This window comes from Pseudophryne corroboree, chromosome 1, assembly GCF_028390025.1.
Source record: "Pseudophryne corroboree isolate aPseCor3 chromosome 1, aPseCor3.hap2, whole genome shotgun sequence".
In the NCBI taxonomy this organism is placed as follows: domain Eukaryota; kingdom Metazoa; phylum Chordata; class Amphibia; order Anura; family Myobatrachidae; genus Pseudophryne; species Pseudophryne corroboree.
In genome coordinates this window covers 376778638-376804787 of record NC_086444.1, presented here as the reverse complement: position 1 = coordinate 376804787, position 26150 = coordinate 376778638, and the positions used below count along the sequence as shown (strand labels likewise).

Here is a 26150-nt window from a genome sequence, read left to right as displayed (position 1 = left end):
TTGAGTGTGTATAACTGGACCAGCAGGCTCAGCACACTGGCCCTCATTCCGAGTTGATCGGTCGCAAGGCGAATTTAGCAGAGTTACACACGCTAAGCCGCCGCCTACTGGGAGTGAATCTTAGCTTCTTAAAATTGCGACCGATGTATTCGCAATATTGCGATTACTAACTACTTAGCAGTTTCAGAGTAGCTCCAGACTTACTCTGCCTGTGCGATCATTTCAGTGCTTGTCGTTCCTGGTTGACGTCACAAACACACCCAGCGTTCGCCCAGGCACTCCCACCGTTTCCCCGGCCACTCCTGCGTTTTTTCCGGAAACGGTAGCGTTTTCAGCCACACGCCCCTGAAACGCCGTGTTTCCGCCCAGTAACACCCATTTCCTGTCAATCACATTACGATCGCCGGAGCGAAGAAAAAGCCGTGAGTAAAATTACTTTCTTCATAGTAAAGTTACTTGGCGCAGTCGCAGTGCGAACATTGCGCATGCGTACTAAGCGGATTTTCACTGCGATGCGATGAAAAATACCGAGCGAACAACTCGGAATGAGGGCCACTGTGTCTTCAATTACTCCTGCTTTTGAAAAAGGGTTAAAACCCCCACCAGGAAGGGGGGAGTCTTTTGAGTGGCTAACAGGGCATAAGACTGTCCTGCGCGCCCTCCCTTGTGCTCGGACCGTCCTAGCGGCCGCATCAACTGACTGGTACTACCCCGAGCATAGTTCCTTACCTAACGCATCGGTCACCAACGCCCCTTTGGGGTAGGACAGGTGCTGGATGCGCCTGACCTCCCACCCCAAAGGTGAAATTACCCATCCTGGCAATGGTGGGGCTGCGAATGGCCCCGCCGTCCTGCCTAACGCTAGCTCCTTAGCAGTTTTCTCGCGTACCACCCCCAGCTGCCTCCTTATGGACCTTATGTCCCTGGATCTACCGGTGGTGGGCGTGCCTCTATGGTTATAGGTACCCTAAAACCATCCTTGAAGCCCCCCCCCCAGAGAGTTGGCTTCCTTAATCTTGGGATACCTGGGCAGCTGTGCCAGGCCTCTGCCCACATCCACAGGGCTATTTGCTTTTCCTAGGCCATGCTGCTGCGCCTTTTGCGGGTGACTACCCCTCTCTCTGTTGCACTCCTTGACAGCGTGGTTCATGCCACAGAAAGTGCATGCATGCCTGTACTTGCACTGGGTGCGGATGCACACATAACGCTAAAAACCCAGCATCTAATTTCCTGCTTTGCGTGCCAGGCCTCCCATGCACTGGATTTTTTGTGGCGCTGCACCCCATTTAGCTACGCCCGCTGCTTGCGCTTTCAGCCAGTCGTCTAAGTCTCTAGTACCAACATCAATGGGCTTTATGCCCACGGCCTTTGCCCTGACGACCTCGTCATATTTTCACCACACCTTTCCCCTGTGTTCCTTGTACACAGGATATATGAAATCGGTGTATTTTAACATGCTTATGGCTGCCTCTGGGTAAAAACAGTGTCACTCAGAGGAAAACCAGGCAAATACAGGTAGAACATACAAACTCTACACAGATATAGCTCTGGTCAGGAATTGAACTCACAACTCCAGTGCTGAGAGGAAGCAATGGTACCCTTTATGCAGCTCAGCCAATGCTCAATTGTTTTATAGCTGTCTGACTGTGTTCCTCCCTTTTGTTTGGCCTTCTCCTTTTCCCTCAAACCTGCTTCAGTTAATGAACATATATCTTTGAAAACCCCTTTTTCTATCCCCTTTCTGGTTAGTATAGGCAAATGGCCTGCTACTGACATGAAAACACCTCCCACAGAGTGCCCGCTTGCACAAAGCCTGCGCCTCGTCCTCATTTGACTCCGCAGGGCCCTGCTCTAGTTCTAAGCCCAGCTGCACCTGGTAGCTATTACAAGGCACCCCCGCCAATTTAATCACAGCATTGCTAACATTCTGTACATTCCGCACATTTGCTGGCTTAACAATTACATTATGCAAATTACTATTATTGACGATGTTCTCACCATTCCTGCGCGTCGTCTCCTTCTCGACCGAGCCGCCCCCGGCAATGATTCTTTCGGTTGATGCAGTCCAGGCGCCGAGCAAAGCGCACAGCGGTGTCCCTAGCGTCTGGACGTGCTTTGCACAGTCCGTGAGAAGCGTTGGAGCATCGCCGACCCTAGCGTAGCCCGTGTCTTCCTGTCCTTGCCTTGGCACCCCGCATCCTGGCTGATTCTCGTGGTGACACCTCCGAAGCGTGTTGTAGCGTGGAACATGATTTGCGCTGCTTCCCTGCGATGTCCTGTTCGGCGTGACAAAATCTGCCGACATGTGCTGACGCTCCCGTTGCGCTGTGCTGTTGGTCCAACGCCTTTGTGGACTACGATGCTGCCCGCTGCCTCCACGATACTCGGACCGCTGCTCTTGCTCCTGATGCTGATACCGCTGCTCCTGCCTCTCCGCGGCATGTGGCTGTTAAATCGACCACACCGTGCTGCTGTCCCGCGCTGAGACTCGCTGTTGTGTGCCTCTGCCTCCTTGCAGCTGTAAATTCCCCCTTCCTCTTCTTTGTTCCGGCCGGACGCCTTGTCTGGGTCCGGCCACCAGGGGGAACTCCCTCTGCCTGAAATCCACTCTGCTCCTGCAGTTGCAGCCTCTCCTCTCTGTGGAAGCCTTTGTTCGGTATGACTTCCTCCCCCCACATCCTCCCGGAAACGCTGTGGGATCATTTGCTTTCTATTGGATCTCCCTGGCTCTTTGCTCTCCTGAGACTGGGCTACTGTTGCTGGAAGGGAATGCTGCATCTTTCTGCTGGATCTCCCTGCTTGCGTGCTCCTGCTGCTGCTGGGACCTCTTGCACCACTTTTAGTAGGTGATCTGCTCTGCCTGCTGAGACTACAGACTACACGTGGTTCTGGGCCTGTTCTTTGTCCTCCAGAGACTGGGCTGCTGGATGCTGCACATAGCTGCTATCTGCGTCTAGCTCTGGCCTGGAATGCAGCCTCCCCACTCTGCCTCAGCCTTTTAACCCCATCCTGGCTCTTTCCTCCCCCTGCTAGCATACTGGCTGCCCTGCTCCCCTAGGTGTGAAAGGGAGGACGGGCATACTTGCCCCCATCCCTCTCCTTCCCCCATTTTTGCCCGCGGCTGCGTGGGCCACTCCTCTCCCCTGTATCGCTGCAGCGCCATTTTGGCGCCTGTGCTCCCTTAATGCGGACAGGGCTTCATGCTGCTTATATTCAGTATATGAGAATATGTGCTGATGCTATTACTATTATCTCGTTCTCCTGCAACACGACAGTGGGCAGCCAACTAACCACCACACAGCTGAGTGCCAGTGCATGAGTCCTTACAGGGGGTGTTGCCTGAAGATGGCGCCGTATGATAGCAGTCCGGTGCCCTCTGAAACTGAAATACAGTAGAAATACTGAAACCTGGCCCCAGAGGTTATAACCCTGTGATGTGCTCCTACTATGCTGCGCCATGATGATGACATCATACTTGTGTCAATAAGAACGTTACAGATCTAGAAGCTACAAATAAAGGGGGAGCTGTACTAAGCAGTAAAAAGAGCCAATCCAATCAGCTGCTCTGTACAATTTTATAGTATGCAAATTATAATTGTTACTTCAATGTTGATTGGTTGCCATGGGCAACTTCACCACTGGCTCACGTCTTCACTCTTCACTGCTTAGTACATCTCCCCCTAAGTTTTGTACATTTGAAGCGTTTAACTGTATTTCCCATGTTGGGTAATTCTCAACAAGAAATCTTATATGGACAGTGGGATCCGGTCATGTGACCGGCGCTCGGGATCCCGGTGGTCACCATACCCGACGCTGGGATCCCGAACAATCACAATGCCTGCACACAGAATGCTGACCCACAAACACTATTCCCACTCGTGGGTGTCCACGACACCCATAGAGTGGGCATAGAACCTGTGGCGAGCGCAGTGATCCTGCAAGGGACTTTGTTGCACTTGCCCCTCCACTGGCATTCTGCTGCCGGTCTCCCAGCCCCAACCCTGAACGGGATCCGGTCTCTAGGTCGACGGTACTATTACATTTTCTCTAACGTCCTAGTGGATGCTGGGGACTCCGAAAGGACCATGGGGAATAGCGGCTCCGCAGGAGACTGGGCACAAAGTAAAAGCTTTAGGACTAGCTGGTGTGCACTGGCTCCTCCCCCTATGACCCTCCTCCAAGCCTCAGTTAAGATTTTGTGCCCGAACGAGAAGGGTGCAATCTAGGTGGCTCTCCTGAGCTGCTTAGAGTAAAAGTTTAAATAGGTTTTTTTATTTTCAGTGAGACCTGCTGGCAACAGGCTCACTGCATCGAGGGACTAAGGGGAGAAGAAGCGAACTCACCTGCGTGCAGAGTGGATTGGGCTTCTTAGGCTACTGGACATTAGCTCCAGAGGGACGATCACAGGCCCAGCCATGGATGGGTCCCGGAGCCGCGCCGCCGGCCCCCTTACAGAGCCAGAAGAGTGAAGAGGTCCGGAAAATCGGCGGCAGAAGACGTCCTGTCTTCAATAAGGTAGCGCACAGCACCGCAGCTGTGCGCCATTGCTCTCAGCACACTTCACACTCCGGTCACTGAGGGTGCAGGGCGCTGGGGGGGGGCGCCCTGGGACGCAATGAAAATACCTTAAATGGCTAAAAATACATCACATATAGCTCCTGGGCTATATGGATGTATTTAACCCCTGCCAGTTTTCCACAAAAAAGCGGGAGAAAGGCCGCCGAAAAAGGGGCGGAGCCTATCTCCTCAGCACACAAGCGCCATTTTTTCCTCACAGCTCCGTTGGAGGAAGGCTCCCTGACTCTCCCCTGCAGTCCTGCACTACAGAAACAGGGTAAAACAAGAGAGGGGGGGCACTAAATTGGCATATTAATATATACAGCAGCTATATTAGGGAAAAACACTTATATAAGGTTATCCCTGTATATATATATAGCGCTCTGGTGTGTGCTGGCAAACTCTCCCTCTGTCTCCCCAAAGGGCTAGTGGGGTCCTGTCCTCTATCAGAGCATTCCCTGTGTGTGTGCTGTGTGTCGGTACGCTGTGTCGACATGTATGAGGAGGAAAATGGTGTGGAGGCGGAGCAATTGCCTGTGTTAGTGATGTCACCCCCTAGGGAGTCGACACCTGACTGGATGGTCTTATGGAAAGAATTACGTGATAGTGTCGGCACTTTACAAAAGACTGTTGACGACATGAGACAGCCGGCAAATCAGTTAATACCTGTACAGGCGTCTCAAACACCGTCAGGGGCTATAAAACGCCCGTTACCTCAGGTCGATACAGACACTGACACGGACACTGACTCCAGTGTCGACGGTGAGGAAACAAACGTATTTTCCAGTAGGGCCACACGTTACATGATCACGGCAATGAAGGAGGTTTTGAACATTTCTGATACTACAAGTACCACAAAAAAGGGTATTATGTGGGGTGTGAAAAAACTACCCGTAGTTTTTCCTGAATCAGATGAATTAAATGAGGTGTGTGATGAAGCGTGGGTTTCCCCCGATAAAAAACTGCTAATTTCTAAAAAATTATTGGCATTATACCCTTTCCCGCCAGAGGTTAGGGCGCGTTGGGAAACACCCCCTAGCGTAGATAAGGCGCTCACACGCTTATCAAAACAAGTGGCGTTACCGTCTCCTGATACGGCTGCCCTCAAGGAACCAGCTGATAGGAAGCTGGAAAATATCCTTAAAAGTATATACACACATACTGGTATTATACTGCGACCAGCAATCGCCTCAGCCTGGATGTGCAGTGCTGGGGTGGCTTGGTCGGATTCCCTGACTGAAAATATTGATACCCTGGACAGGGACAATATATTATTGACTATAGAGCATTTAAAGGATGCATTTCTATATATGCGAGATGCACAGAGGGATATTTGCACTCTGGCATCAAGAGTAAGTGCGATGTCCATTTCTGCCAGAAGAGGATTATGGACGCGACAGTGGTCAGGGGATGCGGATTCCAAACGGCATATGGAAGTATTGCCGTATAAAGGGGAGGAGTTATTTGGGGTCGGTCTATCGGACCTGGTGGCCACGGCAACGGCTGGAAAATCCACCTTTTTACCCCAAGTCACCTCGCAGCAGAAAAAGATACCGTCTTTTCAGGCTCAGTCCTTTCGTCCCCATAAGGGCAAGTGGGCAAAAGGCCACTCATATCTGCCCCGGGGCAGAGGAAGGGGAAAAAGACTGCAGCAGACAGCCTCTTCCCACGAACAGAAGCCCTCCCCCGCTTCTGCCAAGTCCTCAGCATGACGCTGGGGCCTTACAAGCGGACTCAGGCACGGTGGGGGCCCGTCTCAAGAATTTCAGCGCGCAGTGGGCTCACTCGCAAGTGGACCCCTGGATCCTGCAGGTAGTATCTCAGGGGTACAAATTGGAATTCGAGACGTCTCCCCCTCGCCGGTTCCTGAAGTCTGCTTTACCAACGTCTCCCCCCGACAGGGAGGCGGTATTGGAAGCCATTCACAAGCTGTATTCCCAGCAGGTGATAATCAAGGTACCCCTCCTACAACAGGGAAAGGGGTATTATTCCACGCTGTTTGTGGTACCGAAGCCGGACGGCTCGGTGAGACCCATTTTAAATCTGAAATCCTTGAACACTTACATAAAAAGGTTCAAGTTCAAGATGGAGTCGCTCAGAGCAGTGATAGCGAACCTGGAAGAAGGGGACTATATGGTGTCTCTGGACATCAAGGATGCTTACCTCCATGTCCCAATTTTCCCTTCTCACCAAGGGTACCTCAGGTTTGGGGTACAGAACTGTCACTATCAGTTTCAGACGCTGCCGTTTGGATTGTCCACGGCACCCCGGGTCTTTACCAAGGTAATGGCCGAAATGATGATTCTTCTTCGAAGAAAAGGCGTCTTAATTATCCCTTACTTGGACGATCTCCTGATAAGGGCAAGGTCCAGAGAACAGTTAGAGGTCGGAGTAGCACTATCTCAAGTAGTACTACGACAGCACGGATGGATTCTAAATATTCCAAAATCGCAGCTGATTCCGACGACACGTCTGCTGTTCCTAGGGATGATTCTGGACACAGTACAGAAAAAGGTGTTTCTCCCGGAGGAGAAAGCCAAGGAGTTATCCGACCTAGTCAGGAACCTCCTAAGACCAGGCCAAGTGTCAGTACATCAATGCACAAGGGTCCTGGGAAAGATGGTGGCTTCTTACGAAGCGATTCCATTCGGCAGATTCCACGCAAGAACTTTTCAGTGGGATCTGCTGGACAAATGGTCCGGATCGCATCTTCAAATGCATCAGCGGATAACCCTGTCTCCAAGGACAAGGGTGTCTCTCCTGTGGTGGTTACAGAGTGCTCATCTCCTAGAGGGCCGCAGATTCGGCATTCAGGATTGGGTCCTGGTGACCACGGATGCCAGCCTGAGAGGCTGGGGAGCAGTCACACAGGGAAGAAATTTCCAGGGCTTGTGGTCAAGCATGGAAACGTCACTTCACATAAATATCCTGGAACTAAGGGCCATTTACAATGCCCTAAGTCAGGCAAGACCTCTGCTTCAGGGTCAGCCGGTGTTGATCCAGTCGGACAACATCACGGCAGTCGCCCACGTAAACAGACAGGGCGGCACAAGAAGCAGGAGGGCAATGATGGAAGTGGCAAGGATTCTTCGCTGGGCGGAAAATCATGTGATAGCACTTTTAGCAGTGTTCATTCCGGGAGTGGACAACTGGGAAGCAGACTTCCTCAGCAGACACGATCTTCACCCGGGGGAGTGGGGACTTCACCCAGAAGTCTTCCACATGATTGTGAACCGTTGGGAAAAACCAAAGGTGGACATGATGGCGTCCCGCCTCAACAAAAAACTGGACAGATATTGCGCCAGGTCAAGGGACCCTCAGGCAATAGCTGTGGACGCTCTGGTAACACCGTGGGTGTACCAGTCAGTGTATGTGTTCCCTCCTCTTCCTCTCATACCAAAAGTACTGAGAATCATAAGAAGGAGAGGAGTAAAGACTATACTCGTGGCTCCGGATTGGCTAAGAAGGACTTGGTACCCGGAAATTCAAGAGATGCTCACGGAAGACCCGTGGCCTCTACCTCTAAGAAAGGACCTGCTCCAGCAGGGACCATGTCTGTTCCAAGACTTACCGCGGCTGCGTTTGACGGCATGGCGGTTGAACGCCGGATCCTGAAGGAAAAAGGCATTCCGGATGAAGTCATCCCTACCCTGATCAAAGCCAGGAAGGATGTAACCGTACAACATTATCACCGTATTTGGCGTAAATATGTTGCGTGGTGCGAGGCTAGGAAGGCCCCTACAGAGGAATTTCAACTGGGTCGTTTCCTGCATTTCCTGCAAACAGGACTGTCTATGGGCCTCAAATTAGGGTCCATTAAGGTTCAAATTTCGGCCCTGTCAATATTCTTCCAAAAAGAACTGGCTTCTGTTCCTGAAGTTCAGACGTTTGTCAAGGGAGTACTGCATATACAGCCTCCTTTTGTGCCTCCAGTGGCACCTTGGGATCTCAATGTAGTTTTGGGATTCCTAAAATCACATTGGTTTGAACCACTCACCACTGTGGACTTAAAATATCTCACATGGAAAGTGGTAATGCTGTTAGCCCTGGCTTCAGCCAGGCGTGTCTCAGAATTGGCGGCTTTATCCTATAAAAGCCCTTACCTAATTTTTCATACGGACAGGGCAGAATTGAGGACTCGTCCTCAATTTCTTCCTAAGGTGGTTTCAGCATTTCACTTAAACCAGCCTATTGTGGTGCCTGCGGCTACTAGGGACTTGGAGGATTCCAAGTTTCTGGACGTAGTCAGGGCCCTGAAAATATGTTTCCAGGACGACTGGAGTCAGAAAATCTGATTCGCTGTTTATCCTGTATGCACCCAACAAGCTGGGTGCTCCTGCTTCTAAGCAGATGATTGCTCGTTGGATTTGTAGTACAATTCAGCTTGCACATTCTGTGGCAGGCCTGCCACAGCCAAAATCTGTAAAAGCCCATTCCACACGGAAAGTGGGCTCATCTTGGGCGGCTGCCCGAGGGGTCTCGGCTTTACAACTTTGCCGAGCAGCTACTTGGTCAGGGGCAAACACGTTTGCTAAATTCTACAAATTTGATACCCTGGCTGAGGAGGACCTGGAGTTCTCTCATTCGGTGCTGCAGAGTCATCCGCACTCTCCCGCCCGTTTGGGAGCTTTGGTATAATCCCCATGGTCCTTTCGGAGTCCCGAGCATCCACTAGGACGTTAGAGAAAATAAGAATTTACTTACCGATAATTCTATTTCTCATAGTCCGTAGTGGATGCTGGGCGCCCATCCCAAGTGCGGATTGTCTGCATTACTTGTACATAGTTATTGTTACAAAAATCGGGTTATTGTTGTTGTGAGCCATCTTTTCAGAGGCTCCTTCTGTTATCATGCTGTTAACTGGGTTCAGATCACGAGTTGTACGGTGTGATTGGTGTGGCTGGTATGAGTCTTACCCGGGATTCAAAATCCTTCCTTATTGTGTACGCTCGTCCGGGCACAGTATCCTAACTGAGGCTTGGAGGAGGGTCATAGGGGGAGGAGCCAGTGCACACCAGCTAGTCCTAAAGCTTTTACTTTGTGCCCAGTCTCCTGCGGAGCCGCTATTCCCCATGGTCCTTTCGGAGTCCCCAGCATCCACTACGGACTATGAGAAATAGAATTATCGGTAAGTAAATTCTTATTTTATTTACAAGTCGCCACATGTGTTTTGCAGCGCCGCACAAAGGACAGTACATGGAGACAAAACAGCATTACAGTAAATAAATAACAGAAATAGAGTACAGGTAACATAGAGCACCACACATTCTCAAGACATAATACAGCTAAGATGTAAGTATTGATGGAGTGATCATCGTACTACTAGAACAGAAAAGTGGGATGATTCCCAAGCGCTGTTCTACATATATGAATATCTTCCCATTGGACTTCAACCACAGGTATCCTTGGGAGGAGACAAAAAGGACAAACACGTCCTGTGTGTATGAATTAGTCTCAATTCTTTACAGTAAACAGAAGGAATCCACCACTGACCTTAAAACAAGGCCCTATGTTCACGTAAAGGTATCTTTCTGGAACTTCACTCTAAGCATATCCAAGTATATTCATATTCATTTTTACTTGACTTATTGGTATATAGCTCACCTCCAATAAGCGCCCTATGTTCACCAAAAGGTATCTTTATTCCATGGATCCTCCGTTGCATAGAATCCTGCCCATAGTTTTTGTAATCACCGGCAAAAAAAGGTTCGTGTACCTCGTGTATTATTCAAGTAATTTATTAAAAAAAGAATAAAATTCATGAACACATAACCCACTAGTAACGACTAGACCATATACCACTTCACAGCCCTCAGATGGAAATAGAGGGGGGGGGAAACGTTTTGAAGTGGAAAACAAGCTAAACCACAATTAAGTGGCATAAAAAATAATCCACCAAAATATTCCAGTGGGTGGTAATGTTAAGTCTGGGGTTAGTGACTGTGATCTCACCTACGCGTTTCGGAACTGACGTTCCTTCCTCAGGATGTGAAGTGATAATGGCCCTGCCGGTGCCCTTTTATCCCCCACAGTACAGTCACATGTTCTAAACAGACGAATAGGATTAATTGTAATATAAACAACCTTATCCATTGCTATTACCTCCATACAATGATAAAAATATAAAACATATAATACACATCTATAAGCTAAAGCCGGTAATTATTCACAATAATACATAGTATCCACAGAAAAAATATAATTTTGTAAATTGGTAAAAACTAACATATGTATTGGAATCTCAGATAGAAGTATCATTCACTCTAAAGGTGCTAGAGAAATCCCAATCCCCACGGAGTCCAAGTCATTTATTCTTTATGTGCAAACTCCCATCATCCTCTCTTTTGCGATCACATGGTCCTATGGAATGGTATGTCCTCCAATGTTGATGTCCATTACTATGACAACCGCACGGTAACCGGACACTTCCTGTTTGCGTTCCAGCAACAGGAAGTGGGAGATGACGACTTCCGGAATGACGGAGATCAGCCGCGATAATGAATATACGAAAAAGCGGACGTGCGGTTGTCATAGTAATGCACATTAACATTGGAGGACATACCATTCCATAGGAGTTTGCACATAAAGAATAAATGACTTGGACTCCGTGGGGATTGGGATTTCTCTAGCACCTTTAGAGTGAATGATACTTCTATCTGAGATTCCAATACATATGTTAGTTTTTACCAATTTACAAAATTATATTTTTTCTGTGGATACTATGTATTATTGTGAATAATTACCGGCTTTAGCTTATAGATGTGTATTATATGTTTTATATTTTTATCATTGTATGGAGGTAATAGCAATGGATAAGGTTGTTTATATTACAATTCATCCTATTCGTCTGTTTAGAACATGTGACTGTACTGTGGGGGATAAAAGGGCACTGGCAGGGCCATTATCACTTCACATCCTGAGGAAGGAACGTCAGTTCCGAAACGCGTAGGTGAGATCACAGTCACTAACCCCAGACTTAACATTACCACCCACTGGAATATTTTGGTGGATTATTTTTTATGCCACTTAATTGTGGTTTAGCTTGTTTTCCACTTCAAAACGTTTCCCCCCCCCCTCTATTTCCATCTGAGGGCTGTGAAGTGGTATATGGTCTAGTCGTTACTAGTGGGTTATGTGTTCATGAATTTTATTCTTTTTTTAATAAATTACTTGAATAATACACGAGGTACACGAACCTTTTTTTGCCGGTGATTACAAAAACTATGAGCAGGATTCTATGCAACGGAGGATCCATGGAATAAAGATACCTTTTGGTGAACATAGGGCGCTTATTGGAGGTGAGCTATATACCAATAAGTCAAGTAAAAATGAATATGAATATACTTGGATATGCTTAGAGTGAAGTTCCAGAAAGATACCTTTACGTGAACATAGGGCCTTGTTTTAAGTTCAGTGGTGGATTCCTTCTGTTTACTGTAAAGAATTGAGAATAATTCATACACACAGGACGTGTTTGTCCTTTTTGTCTCCTCCCAAGGATACCTGTGGTTGAAGTCCAATGGGAAGATATTCATATATGTAGAACAGCGCTTGGGAATCATCCCACTTTTCTGTTTTGGTGATTGTGATAAGGAGTGGTGCTCTTAGGGTTGGAACCCGAGCTGCTGTTTTTGGGGAGCAAGTTACCATTATTCTTTTTTTCGAATTATCGTACTACTAGAGGCTGGTGGCTATAGATGGAGATGAGCCTTTACTAGCAGGGTAAAGATGGTCTTTGAGTAGGGGAGAGCTGCAAGTGAAATGTGTCGAGACGAGGGCTTAGATAACAAGAGGAAAGAGGGCCCTACTCTGAAGAGCTGACAATCTAGTTGGGGATGGGCGACAGACAGATGGCAGTATGCAAGCAAAGCTGAAATGTTCACGGCATGAGGCGGGGTGGAGGCGCGGCTTCAGGACTGGGTTATGCATCGGGAGGGTATGCTTTGATGAAGGTATCTAGGTCGACCACTATTGGTCGACAGTAACTAGGTCAACAGGGTCTCGGTCAACATGTTCTAGGTCGACAGGTCAAAAGGTCGACGTGAGTTTTTCATGGTTTTTTTTTCTTCTTTTTTCTTCTTTTTTTGAACTTTTTCATACTTAACGATCCACGTGGACTACAATTGAGAACGGTAATCTGTGCCGAGCGCAGCGAGGCACCTTGCCCGAAGCGCCTTGCGAGGGGACACGGTGCACTAATTTGGGTTCCCGGTCACTCTACGAAAAAAAATGACACAAAAAAAAACATTAAAAACTCATGTCGACCTAGACCATATCGACCTAAAGTCCCTGTCAACCTAGTTACTGTCGACCAATAGTGGTCGACCTAGACACAGTCGACCTAGTTACTATCTACCTTCCATACCACACCCCCCTGAACAGCTACACAACCTCTTAGCTTGTTTCTTATAGTGTACTGGCTACTAATTAGATAGATAGGTAAACATCCACACCATGATGCTCCAACAGGCGCAATGTTGAAGATGAGATCAGCACTCCAATATTCTCCATAATAATTTTAATTTCAAGACAAATGTGCAAAAGCAGCATATAGGCAGAACAGTTCACTTTTTTGTCATCTCATACTCATCTCTGTCATGAGATCCATTCTGGGGATATACATCATACCCAGTTACAGCTCCCAACAGATGTTTCGGTCACTACCGTCATCAGGGGAGTATCACTAATGTACTGCTCATATTGGCACAAATGTATTAAGCGTTAACAAGAGATAAAGAAGAGACGGATAAAGGGGAAAATTCAAGTGTTTGAAACGTCGGTTGGGTGTCTGTTTTTTCCTGTCTATTTGAAAAGTCAGTTGGAGTCTGTTTTTTCTTATCTAACAATTGAATTCCCCCAAAAGAGTGATAATTGACCAGCCAATTGTCATTTTTCAAATACAGCCTGTGACATGGCAGGAAGCTGATTGGCTGGTCATTTATCACTCTTTGGGGGGGAATTCAAATCTTATCGCACCCCCGATCTCCCATCTAAAGTGACGGGCGATAGAGGGGCGATATTCAAATGCCCTCCGTTATCGAGCTGATCACTCCCATTACAGTCGGGTTTAGGCGTGCAAAGCACCTAAACCCGACTAAAGTAATAAGCGCGATCATGAAAAGACCCGTTTACATGCATTTCAGCCTGCTACCCCCGTCGCGCCCGTTCGCAGTAACATTAGAATACTGCCGGCAGGCGGGAGAGGGGGCGGAGATTTGAATCTCCCCCTTTATCCGTCTCCACTTTATCTCATGTTAATGCTTAATACATTTGAGCCATTGCCCCTTAAATGTACTGTTAAATTAGGTGTGCTCACCTGTCCACTGTCATCACCGCGTCTCCCGCTAACCGACTGATTAAGCACTGGCTGTGAACAGACTGTTTTATTCAAGGCTTGGAGTGCTGCTATTGAGGAGGAATATATATAGATATATAGATATAAATATATCTGATCTCTGCATACGCTCACTCTCAAGAATTATTAGTCCAGATGTGTTTTATTCGGTGGTGGAGTTGGCAAGGTCCTAAGCCCAGGGCAATAAGGTGTCTCATACTTTTCATATTTAAATCCAGTTGGGCAATTATTGTCTACTGATTAAGGATATGGTTAATTTGGAGGATTACTGGATAGTCTAATATTTCTCTAATTTAAAATTTTGCTATTCTGAGTTTGACCTTAGATGGTATAATACACTTATGCCTATGGAGGCATATTCTGAGGTGGAGGGATCCTCTGGCACGGTTCGAAACTCACTGTGGCATGTTATGGGCACTACACACTGGTCGATGTGCCGCCGAGGTGCTCAACGGCTGATAAGGCGGACGGGGGGGGGGTTAAAGTTTCTTCACTCCCTGACGTCACCCGGCCCCGTAGCCCTGCATGCTAAAATGGACGATATTCTCCATATTGGCTTGCAGGTATAAACGAGCCGACACCAACGAAGTACGACCACGGGGCCGAGCATCGTTCATTGTTGCCACCTACACACTGAAAGATATTAACAATATTGGCCGCCCACATTGGCCAGTGTGTAGGGCAGTGGTGGCCAACCCGCGGCTTTTTTTCTGTCCGCATGCGGCTTGGCTCCCTGCTCCGGGTGGTCCCGCCGCTCGCCGTCCGCCTGGCACACTGCTAGAGAAGCAGTGTTTCTAAGGTCGCCGGCCTGTGAGCCAATCAGAGCTCGCGGGCAGGCAGCTGCAGCTCCCGATTGGCTTGTGGGCTGCGAGCTCTGATTGGCTCACGAAGCGGCGCCTGACACACACACGACCTGCCGCCAGAGGAAACTGAGGGGCAGGAGAGGCACGCGCTGCGCTCTTCTCCCCTCAAACAAAAAAGATTCAGCTCATCAGCAGTGCGGTGAGCAGCACTGGGGGGGCATATCTGGCACTGTGGGGCATATATGTATCTGGCACTGTGTGGGCATATGTGTACTTGGCACTGTGGGTCATATTTATATCTTGCATTGTGTAGGCATATATGTATATGGCACTAGGGGCATATCTGGCACTGTGGGGACATGTGTATCTGGCACTGGGGGCATATATGTATCTGGCACTGTGGGGCATAAGTGTTCCTGGCACTGTGGGGCATATATGTATCTGGCACTGTGGGGACATGTGTATCTGGCACTGGGGGTATATCTGGCACTGTGGGGACATGTGTATCTGGCACTGGGGGCATATATGTATCTGGCACTGTGGGGCATAAGTGTTCCTGGCACTGTGGGGCATATATGTATCTGGCACTGTGGGGACATGTGTATCTGGCACTGGGGGCATATCTGGCACTGTGGGTACATGTGTATCTGTCACTGGGGGCAAATATGTATCTGACACTGTGCAGACATGTGTATCTGGCACTGGGGGCATATATGTATGTGGCACTGTGGGGACATGTGTATCTGGCACTGTGGATCCGGTACTGCTTTCTGTGCATGCTCCATGTTTGAATTTTACGTGGTAACTCCTGCACTTGCAGGACTTTTTTTCAAGCGGCAATTATAAGTTTAGGAGCGGTGTAGACAGGTTGGACATGCACAGACTGTCTTTGTAAGTTGTCCTGCTTGGTATCTATGTGTATAATGTTTTAATTATTATGTTACATTAAACTGCCAAACACCAAATGAGGACTTATGAACAAACAATGAAATGAATATGATTAAGTGGTGGGGGGAGACTATTACTGTTGTGCCTAGGGCACCCTAACCCCTAAATCCATCCCTGGTGGGGTGGCAGGTGAGGAATATCTACTGGACTTCTAACGGAGAGAACACTAGTTTAGACACTTTTAAGTCTTCTACTTTAGTACCATGGGGTATAAATCCGGTCTACTGGAGCCTGGCCCTTTAAAACTTTTAGTGTGTGCATGTGTGTGCTAGCTCCTCCCCTCATGCCCCTCCTACCAGACTCAGTGTAGAAAACTGTGCCCGAGGAGACGGACATAATATGAGAGAAGAAACAATACAACAGCGGTGAGGCAAAAAGCCAACACACAATCATAAACGAAAGGAGGGCGCTAACCAGAACAGAGGATAGCAACACCAACCTAATCAGGATAGCACAGCTATCCCAACAACATAATGGGGCTGCAACGCGGTCCAACCCAATACTTATAAAAATGTGCCCAAGGAGCCGGGTGCACTTCTCTAGAGCTCCAGAGATTTTTTATTCAGTTTATTATTTTCAGTAGCTCTGGTTGGCAAGGCTACCTGCTTCGGGGGACTTAGAGAGGGGACCGAACCAACCTGATGAGGGTTAATGATTCGTAATCCCAGCTGACAGGACACTGAGCTCCTGAGGTGCTGACCACACATCGTCAGTATGTGTGCCCAAGCCAGCAGCTAGCCGCCATCCTCTAAAAGTTGCCAAAGACCCAGGTGCGGTGAGTGTTATGCCGGGGTCAATAGTTTGCGGGTGGATCTCCAGGGCAGTTGTCAAGTGGTCTGATAATGTTATTGATGGTTTAGACTCTCTACCCCGGGATGAGGTCATTACTCTGCTGCAGCATATATAGGATGCTGCAAATTTTATAAGCGAGGCTATTAAGGAATTGTGTAAGTTTAATGGCTGTATTACTGCTATGGCTGTTTCAGCACGCAGAGCTCTATGGTTACGTGAATAGGCGGCAGACGCTGATTCCAAAAAGGTGTAGAAAATCTTCCCTTTACAGGTGATGCCTTGTTTGGAGACAAATTAAATAAGTGGCTCTCCCAAGCAACGGCAGGTAAGTCTACCTACCTGCAGTCGGCTGCGCCACCTGCTAGACGTTCTTACACCGGACCCTCCTTGCACTCCTTTCGTGTGGCAAGGTTCAGAGGGGTCTCCACCACTTCCAGAGGATCCTGTGGTAAGTCACGTAAACCTGCACCTGCTGTCTCCCTGGACCAGACCACCGGATCCCCTGCCGCTAAGCCTTCCGCATGATGGTTGGACCCAGCGGCAAGGCGACTTTCAGGTAGATGCTCGCCTGCAACACTTTGCCCACGTGTGGGTGGAGTCCTGCCGGGATCCTTGGGTGAGGGACCTTATTTCCAAAGGATACCGGCTGGAATTTCATGCACTCCCTCCTTACAGGTTTTTCACGTCAGGCTTACCAGCTTTACCCGCAGCAAAAGTTACCTTGCAAGAGGCTCTTCAAAAACGTTTGCAGACAGGGGTGGTAGTTCCTGTACCTCCTTTGTTATGCAACAGGGGTTTTTACTCCAGTCTATTTGTCGTTCCCAAACCAGACGGTTCTGTGCGCCCCATCTTGAACCTGAAGTCTCTAAAACCGTATCTGCGGGTGTTCAAATTCAAGATGGAATCCGTGTTGGATGAGGGGGCGTTCCTGGTGTCTCTGGATGTCAATGATGCTTACCTACACATTCCCATGTGGCCCCCTCATCAGGCTTACTTAAGGTTTGCCATTTTGGATGACCTTTTCCAGTTTCAAGCAAACACTAATCAGCTATTATACTGTTGGTTGGACTAACAAGTTTGTTCGTTTGCATGGGGACTGATTAACAACGTACCAATTGTTTATGCATGCTAATTTTACTGTATTGTAAGCTTTGAAAACACAATCTTTTCTAATAAGAGCTTTATTGAGATTATGCTAAAACCACACTGCATATAAATGCTAATTTAATGGTACTAATGTGCATTATATAGATTGTGCATGTGGAATTGTTTTTTAACAATACCTATATCTTTTAATTGGTTGATACCGGCCGGTATCTTTAATGTGCTATTTGTATATATAGGTAAATACTTATTTTTTTTATATATAAAAGTAAAGACATTTTTATACAAAGTGAAAAGCGCTGTCTTATTTCTTGTTTGCTTGTTCTTAGTTTGTAGAATCTGGGGTCAGTTCCCCGGGATTAGCTGCTTTTTACTTTGTGGGTGACAGCGCCAAGTGTATATCTTAGCATTTTCCAGTTTCAGGCCTTACCCTTTGGATTATTCACAGCTCCGAGAGTCTTAACCAAGGTCATGGCGGAAATGATTCTGCAACTGCGCATGATGGGAGTGAACATAGTCCCCTATTTGGACGATCTCCTAATAAAAGGTTGTGTCCAGGGAACGTCTACTGCACTGCATCGATCTGACTACTCGCCTACTTACGGATCACGGGTGGATCCTAAATTTTCAGAAATCTCACCTGGAACCAACCCAACGTCTTAATTTCCTGGGAATGATACTGGATACGGTATCTCAAAAGGTGTTTTTCCCAATGGACAAGGCCTTGACTATCCAGGCGATGGTCCACTCTGTACTCGGCCCTCGCAGTGTGTTTGTACATCTTTGTATCCTATTACTGGGCAAGATGGTGGCTGCTTACGAGGCAATCCAATACAGCAGGTTTCATGCCCGACCATTTCAACTGGATCTGCTAGATAAATGGTCGGGTTCTCACCTTCATATGCATCAGGAAGTGACCCTATCTCCGAAAGCCCGGATTTCTCTATTGTGGTGGCCTTAAATTCTTCACCTGGTAGAGGGCAGAAGTTTCAATATCCACTCGTGGATTCTACTGACAACGGATGCCAGCCTCCGGAGTTGGGGAGCAGTGACCCAAGGGGCCCAGTTCCAAGGGTTATGGTCAGTTCAGAAATCGGCTTTGCCAATAAACATCCTGGAACTCAGGGCAATTTACAATGCTCTTCTGCAAGCTTCCCATCTCCTGAGGGATCAGGCGACCCAGGTTCAATCGGACAATGCCACAGCGGTGGCGTACATAAACCGACAAGGGGGAACAAGAAGCAGACCAGCTATGCGGGAAGTGTCAAGGATTCTCGTCTGAGCAGAGGCCAACGCAAGGGCCATCTCAGCCATATTCATTCCAGGAGTGGACATCTGGGAAGCAGACTTCCTCAGCAGACACGACCTCCATCCGGGGGAGTGGGGCCTACATTCCCGGGTGTTTCAACAGTTAATTCACCTGTGGGGCTGTCCGCAGATAGATCTGATGGCTTCTCATCTCAACAAGAAGGTTTGCCGTTACTGTTCCAGAACGAGGGATCCGTAGGCTGTTGCAGTGGATGTACCAGTTTGTGTACCTGTTCCCTCCTCTACCGCTGATCTCAAGAGTGCTGAAAAGACTAAGAAGGGAGAGCGTTCAAGCAATTCTAATTGCCCCGGATTGGCCTCGACGGGCGTGGTACTCGGACCTCCTTCCCATGGCTCTGGAGGATCCATGGCCTCTACTGCTCCGAGACGATCTTCTTCAGCAAGGTCCGTTTGTCTAGCAAGACTTACAGCGGCTACGTTTGACGGCTTGGAAGTTGAGAGGGAGATTCTAGAGGGAGGAGGTCTTCCCTCCTGGGTTATTTCCACCATGGTCCAGGCCAGGAAGATGGTGACGTCGAAACATTATCATCGTATCTGGAAAAAATATGTTTCCTGGTGTGAAAGTAGAAAGGTTTCTCCTGTGGAATTTAGGATTGGTCGTTTTCTACCTTTCCTGCAAGCAGGAGTGGATTTGAGATTACGTTTCGGTTCCATTAAAGTCCAGATTTCTGCGCTCTCTATTTTCTTCTAAAAACAACTTGCCTAGTTTCCTGAAGTACAGATCTTCCTTAAAGGAGTTCTTTATATGCAACCGCAATTTGTTCCTCCTACGGCTCCGTGGGATCTCAGTGTGGTTTTGTCCTGTCTCCAATCGGACTGGCTTGAACCCTTTTATAGGGTGGAGTTGAAATTTCTCACCTGGACGACGGGGATGTTATTGGCATTGGTGTCTGCCAGGTGTGTCTCTGAATTAGGGGCCTTATCCTGTAAGAGCCCTTATTTGATTTTTCATGAGGACAGGACGGAACTTAGGACCCGTCCTCGGTTTTTGCCTAAAGTGGTGTCAGCTTTTCATGTGAGTCAGCCTATTGTGGTTCTGGTGTTTTCTGATGCTTCCGTTGGTCCCAAGTCCTTGGATATGGTCAGGGCTCTGAAGATTTATGTCAAAAGGACGGCCCGTCATCGGAAATCTGACTCGCTGTTTGTCCTTTATGATGCCTCCAAGATTGGTTGGACAGCTTCTAATGCTCGTTGTCTCAGGTTGACCATTCAACAGGCCTATACTTCGGCTGCTCTGCCTTTGACGAGGTCGGTGGGGTCTTCCTGGGTGGCTGCCCGGGGTGTATCGGCCCTACAGTTGTGCCGAGCTGCAACTTGGTGTGGTTCGAATACGTTTGTTAAATTCTATAGGTTCGATACCTTGGCCAAGGATGACCTTCAGTTTGGTCAAGCGGTTTTACAGGGGTCTCAGCACTCTCCCACCCGTTTGGGAGCTTTGGGACATCCCCATGATACTTAAGTACAAGACCCCAGTATCCACTAAGACATAAGAGAAAATAGGAATGTAATACCTACTGGTAATTCCTTTTCTCCTAGTCCGTAGTGGATACTGGGCGCCCGCCTCAGTGCTTCGTTACTGCTTACCTGTGTAAGTATTGGGTTGGACCGCGTTGCGGTCCCATTATGTTGTTGGGATAGCTATGCTATCCTGGTTAGGTTGGTGTTGCTATCCTCTGTTCTGGTTAGCGCCCTCCTTTCGTTTATGATTGTGTGTTGGCTTTTTGCCTCACCGCTGTTGTATTGTTTCTTCTCTCATATTATGTCTGTCTCCTCGGGCACAGTTTCCTAGACTGAGTCTGGTAGGAGGGGCATAGAGAGGAGCAGCATACACATGCACACACTAAAAGTTTTAAAGTGCCAGGCTCCAGTAGACCCGAACTATACCCCATGATACTAAAGTACAAGACCCCAGTATTCACTACGGACTAGGAGAAAAGGAATTACCGGTAGGTATTAAATTCCTATTTTTTGAGCCTAGGTAATGTCTGTAACAGTTTGAGCCTAGGTAATGTCTGTAAATTAGCTTTGTGACCAATTTTTTTGTTTTATAATAATGCAAACCACTGAACTTTATTTATAGTTGAGATGGACAGTGAGGTGAGCACAGCAGTCAGCCATTGAAACAGATTTGTTCTCATAAACCTAGCCTTAATTCACCATGTGGCACAAGTGAGCCGCGCTGAGTGGTGTAGCGTCTTTTTCTCTTAGACATATGTGACACAATGTGGTGCAACAAAACCGCTTCACGAGGCTGCACTGATTAATTTGATGTGCAAAACTTGTATATTTGTATACTGCTGAATCTGAATTCCAGTCACAACGAAATATGGCATGAAAAAACATCCTATACAGATTCAGACTCAATCATACGCAGATATACAAATGTCGCATGTGAAATTACAATCAGTGCAGTCTTGTGAGGTGGTTTTGTTGCGTTGCATTGCAATTAGGACGCACACAGAGCAAGAAAGATACTCGGTGCAAGCTGAGTCACATGTACCACAGAGGGATGTTTGGTGCAACTGCAGCAATAGTATTTGAGGACACACCTGTAATTAGCAAGCTTTTTGTATTGCATTAATAGCTTTTATACTACTAGCCTATACCTTCTATGGGGTACATTTACTAAGCAGTGATAAGAGTGGAGAAGTGAGCCAGTGGAGAAATTTCCCCATCAACCAATCAGCACTGAAGAAACATCTATAATTTGCATACTATAAAATGATACAGAGCTGCTGATTGGTTGATAGGGAAATTTCTACACTGGCTCACTTCTCCACTGTTATCACTGCTTAGTAAATGTACCCCTATGTCACAGAAGGTAAGGGTATTGTACCATGATATGATATATACATTTTTGGGTCTCATTGTCTAAAATACCAGTCGCCTACTACTGTTATTTAGTGCTCCACTAATTCGTCTCTCCATGGCGTCCCAGTCTGACAACAGTTTTGTTTCTCTTGCAGCTGTGGAACCACTGTATTCATACATCGTACATTTAAGTGATGTGGATCTTTCCCTTTAAATGCTCCCGTCTATTTCAAAAACAGAGCATTGTTTTTATCAGGCACAGGTCCGACCTCAGTTTGCCAGAATATGTGCCAGCTGGTCCAAGTGCTGATCCAGTTGAAGTGGAGAGGCTCCATGACTTTGTACTGCGCTCCCAGCGACTGTTTGTCATGACAGGTGCTGGAATCTCTACAGAATCAGGAATCCCTGACTATCGCTCGAAGGGTGTGGGATTGTATGCAAGGACTGAACGGAGACCCATTCAGCATGCAGAGTTCATCAAGAGTCAGTCTGCTCGCAGACGTTACTGGGCTCGGAACTTTGTAGGGTGGCCACAGTTCTCTTCCCATAAACCAAATGTGTCCCATGTGGCTCTGTATAATTTGGAGAGTTCTGGGAATTTACATTGGCTAGTGACCCAGAATGTAGATGCCTTACATGCTAAGGCTGGACAGCGTCGCATGACTGAGTTGCATGGTTGCACTCACAGGTAAGGAAAGTGTTTTTTATTCCCTCTCACTTCAGAGTAATTTGCTGCTACTCCTCAGTGTGTCTTGAATTACCTAAAGCTTATCATGAATGTATCTATATCCCTAGGGTGATTTGTCTTGACTGCCAGACAGTTATTAACAGATCTGAGCTTCAAGAAAAGTTCCTAGCTCTCAATCCAGTTTGGAATGAGCATGCACATGGAGTGTCACCAGATGGCGATGTTTTCCTGACAGACGAGCAAGTCTCCAATTTTTGTGTTCCAGCTTGTGATAAGTGTGGCGGTATTCTAAAGCCACAGGTGACTTTCTTTGGTGATGCGGTAAACCGAGAACTGGTGTACTCTCTGTATGAGTGTCTAGGCCAAGCTGATGCGATGCTTATTATTGGGTCCTCACTGGAGGTAAGCAGCCTTCTTTCATGTGTTCCTATTTCACGTAAACATTTTCAGAGGCATTCTATCTCAATGTGGTGTACATCTAAGCAGAGAGAAAATCTGCCCACTGGTTTTGGCAAGGTACAGCTAGATGTTTTTTTAGAAATTATAGAGCATTTAATGCAGTAGATGTGGGAATCTGTTTGGTTAGTTAATCAGGTACTGTCCTGTACTGCACTGCACTGACATTACAGCCAACGCTATAACATCTTCCTGGTAAATGCTCTCAAATGAAGTGGTCTGCATTTATTGTAGCTTAGGTGTAATAAAGGTGCGGAATACAGTGTTGCTGGGCTTTATATACTTTGGAGGAGAGGAATCGCACCCCCATTTCGATATGCTTGTTTTCATACCCATCATCACCCCTATTCCTGGTACAAGAGATCGATCTGAAACCATTGCATCTCTGCATACGTCCAACTCCGCATAGGCCGCAATTCTGGCTACGTGCCTTCATTAAACATAGCCTACATGCAAATTCACAGTTACACCCGTAGATGCAAACGCTCAGCTACAGAGCATGCACAGTGCTAAAACACGCAAGATCCATTCACACCCCTGGATCACTCATCTGTGCATCACCCCCGGTGTATAACATCGTCACCGAGCAGCCTTTCTGGTTTTAAGAGTTTCCTGGATAGAACGTATCTGGAAAATAAATTCCACACCTGAAAATGCTTGCATCAATTGCAACCTTTGTTCACATAGAGTGTGGTATGTAGGGTCGGCCAGACTTAGGTCGACAGTGTCTAGGTCGACCACTATTGGTCGATAGTAAGTAGGTCGACATGGTTTCTAGGTCGACAGGGACTCTAGGTCGACAAGTACTAGGTCGACATGACAAAAGGTCGACATGAGTTTCCCCCCCACTTTTTATGGTGTCGTATTCTCCGTACAGTGACCGGGAACCGCAATTAGTGCACCGTGTCACCTCGTATGGCTCGCCATGCTTTAGGCAAGGTGCCGAGCGCATGTTACCATTCCCAATTGTAGTCCACGTGGATCGTAAAGTATGAAAAAGTAAAAAAAATGTAAAAACATCATGTCGACCTTTTGTCATCTTGACATAGAACATGTCGACCTAGAGTCCCTGTCGACTTAGAAACCATGTCGACCTAGAGACCGGATACCGTTGACATAAACATTTTTTCTAATTATCCTCCTTCTTTATAAATAATTTGGGTGTTTTTTTTTTATGGTTTTATCTAATGTTTTCATTGTTTATACGTCATAGTCACATATTTAAGCATTATCCTGTGTGATGGTACTTTCTTTATTTGCAAAGTAATGTCCTCCGACATCCCATATAAGATATTTACAGTACCTTTTTATAAAGCGTTTGTGGATTTATAGTCCACAAATACCTATGCAAATGAGAAACCCAAGTGATCCATTGCATACACACCCAGTCTATGTGGTACATGGGTTATATGCACAGTGACACTGAGTGCATCCACCTTCTGTACATGCCTAACCTGGGAAACAAGTTTTTTTTTCCAATTTATGTTAATTGATAACTAGAGAGGCACACAGAAGCCTTGTGGCTGATTCTAAGGTGGGAGTAAGGCAAGAAAACATAGCGTAAGTGTGCACCTGGGCAAAACCATGTTACAGTAAAGGTGGGGCAGATTTTAATGTACAGAGAGAATTAGATTTGAAAGGGGCATGTCCAAACTCAAATCTAAATTGCAGTGTAAAAATAAAATTGTCAGTATTTGTGGGCTACATGCAAAATCAAACATTATTTACCCTTCATGCAAGAAATTCATAAACTTATTTTCACCCCTCACATCACAGCATGGTTTGTTCCTCATAGAAATTTACTTGCTTTTTTGCTTTCTTTCCAACTCAGGGGTATAGTTACAAAAGTGCAGGTTTTTAGAAGTGGAGATGTTGCCCGTAGCAACGACTTATCATTTATCTAGCATGATAATAGCTAGAATCTAATTGGTTGCCATGGTCAATATCTCCACTTCTAAAAACCTGCACTTTAGTAAATATACACCCTCAGAATCAGACCCCTTATGTATGTATGTATGTATGTATGTATGTATGTATGTTGAATGTGACTTATTATACTACAGACATAGACAGTTTTACTAATGCTGTAAGGACAATCATTTCAACCGCCAATCTCTTCTTTAAAAAAAAAAAAAAAAATATTGTCTGTGTGTCATTGAAATTACTAAATTAAATAAATCACAAGTCTATGCTTATGTTGTTTTCCAGGTTTATTCTGGATACCGATTTGCACTAAAAGCCCAGGAGAAGCACATTCCTATTGCAATACTTAACATTGGTCCCACTAGAGCGGATCACCTGGCTGTAGTTAAAGTTAGTGCTCGCTGTGGGGACATTTTGCCGAAAATAATCCCAGATAATCTAAAATGAGCATTGCCTCTAGAACAGACATAGTAATCCCTGTTGGATGATTCTGCACCACTCCGCAAGGGAGAGACGTTACCTGGAGCACAGGTGGATGTGACTGATGTGATACTGTACAAGCTCCACATATAACCCTGCTGTGATATTTGCTACTTTCACATTAGTTCAAAGAAAAGAAATATCAGGATATTATAAAATCACTTCTGCAAATTAATATACCAATATGGCAGTATCATCAGGGTATTCAGTATATTAGAGGGGTGTGGCATTAAAATAAATTTCTGGATATTAGACTTATATTTCAGTAAACCATACATAACAATCATTACAGTTAAAAATAAAGTTTAGGTGCTATTGACAGCAGTGTAATTTACAGCGATTCTGTTTCTTGTGGTACAGTTCCGGTGTTGCTGCCATGAGATTGTAACAAGTTGTGTCGCTGTATGTACTGAAATATCAAACTACCTCAATTACTACATCACCACTGTACATGTGGTTTTTTTTTTTTAATTGTATCTGAAAATAGAAAAACATACAGTATTACAGTACTGTCCTAAAATACAGAAGGCATCACAAGATTACATAATATGTTTGTCTAGAAAATCCAAGTTTTCGAAAACACTAAACACGTATAACAGACATACAGATAGATAGACAGGAAAAAAAGAAAGGAAGAAATGAAATTAAATGAAGGAAAGAAGGGACAAAGGAAAAGGGGGAATGACAAGACATGGGTTAATAGTAGTCATGAATTCACTACTGACTTAAGTTTGTGAATAGCACATAAACACGTGTCAGAGAACATAATAAAATCAGGTAATCTGTTTAAGAGTGTACCATGTTGAAGATTCAAACATTTTCTGTATCTGTTGTTGAACAGCGTGATTGAGCATCTCAATGTATGACTCCTATTTTTTATAAAAATGCTCCACCCTTCTTTCAA

The 26150-nt window shown here is 46.4% G+C and overlaps 1 protein-coding gene across 2 annotated transcripts; it reads left to right on the top strand.

Moving 5' to 3' along the window:
* The first annotated feature begins 2575 nt into the window (after positions 1-2575).
* On the top strand, positions 2576-26150 carry SIRT4 (sirtuin 4). 2 transcript variants are annotated; one of them, XM_063913134.1, is made up of 4 exons: positions 2576-2656; positions 21855-22387; positions 22495-22789; positions 25052-26150. In XM_063913134.1, exons 2-4 carry the CDS (start codon positions 21894-21896, stop codon positions 25211-25213), a joined length of 951 nt encoding a protein of 316 aa, XP_063769204.1. In that variant the 5' UTR covers positions 2576-2656; positions 21855-21893; the 3' UTR covers positions 25214-26150. The 2 variants fall into 2 exon arrangements, with proteins under 2 accessions (XP_063769204.1, XP_063769203.1); XM_063913133.1 differs by having other exon boundaries at positions 2582-2842.

What these genes read in the sequence shown, in the direction of transcription:
- SIRT4 (XM_063913134.1), top strand. Translation starts at nt 21,894, where the DNA reads ATGTGGATCTTTCCCTTTAAATGCTCCCGTCTATTTCAAAAACAGAGC. An exon ending in TTGCATGGTTGCACTCACAG is followed by an intron (nt 22,388 to 22,494) that starts GTAAGGAAAGTG and finishes CTATATCCCTAG; the next exon opens with GGTGATTTGTCTTGACTGCC. An exon ending in TTATTGGGTCCTCACTGGAG is followed by an intron (nt 22,790 to 25,051) that starts GTAAGCAGCCTT and finishes GTTGTTTTCCAG; the next exon opens with GTTTATTCTGGATACCGATT.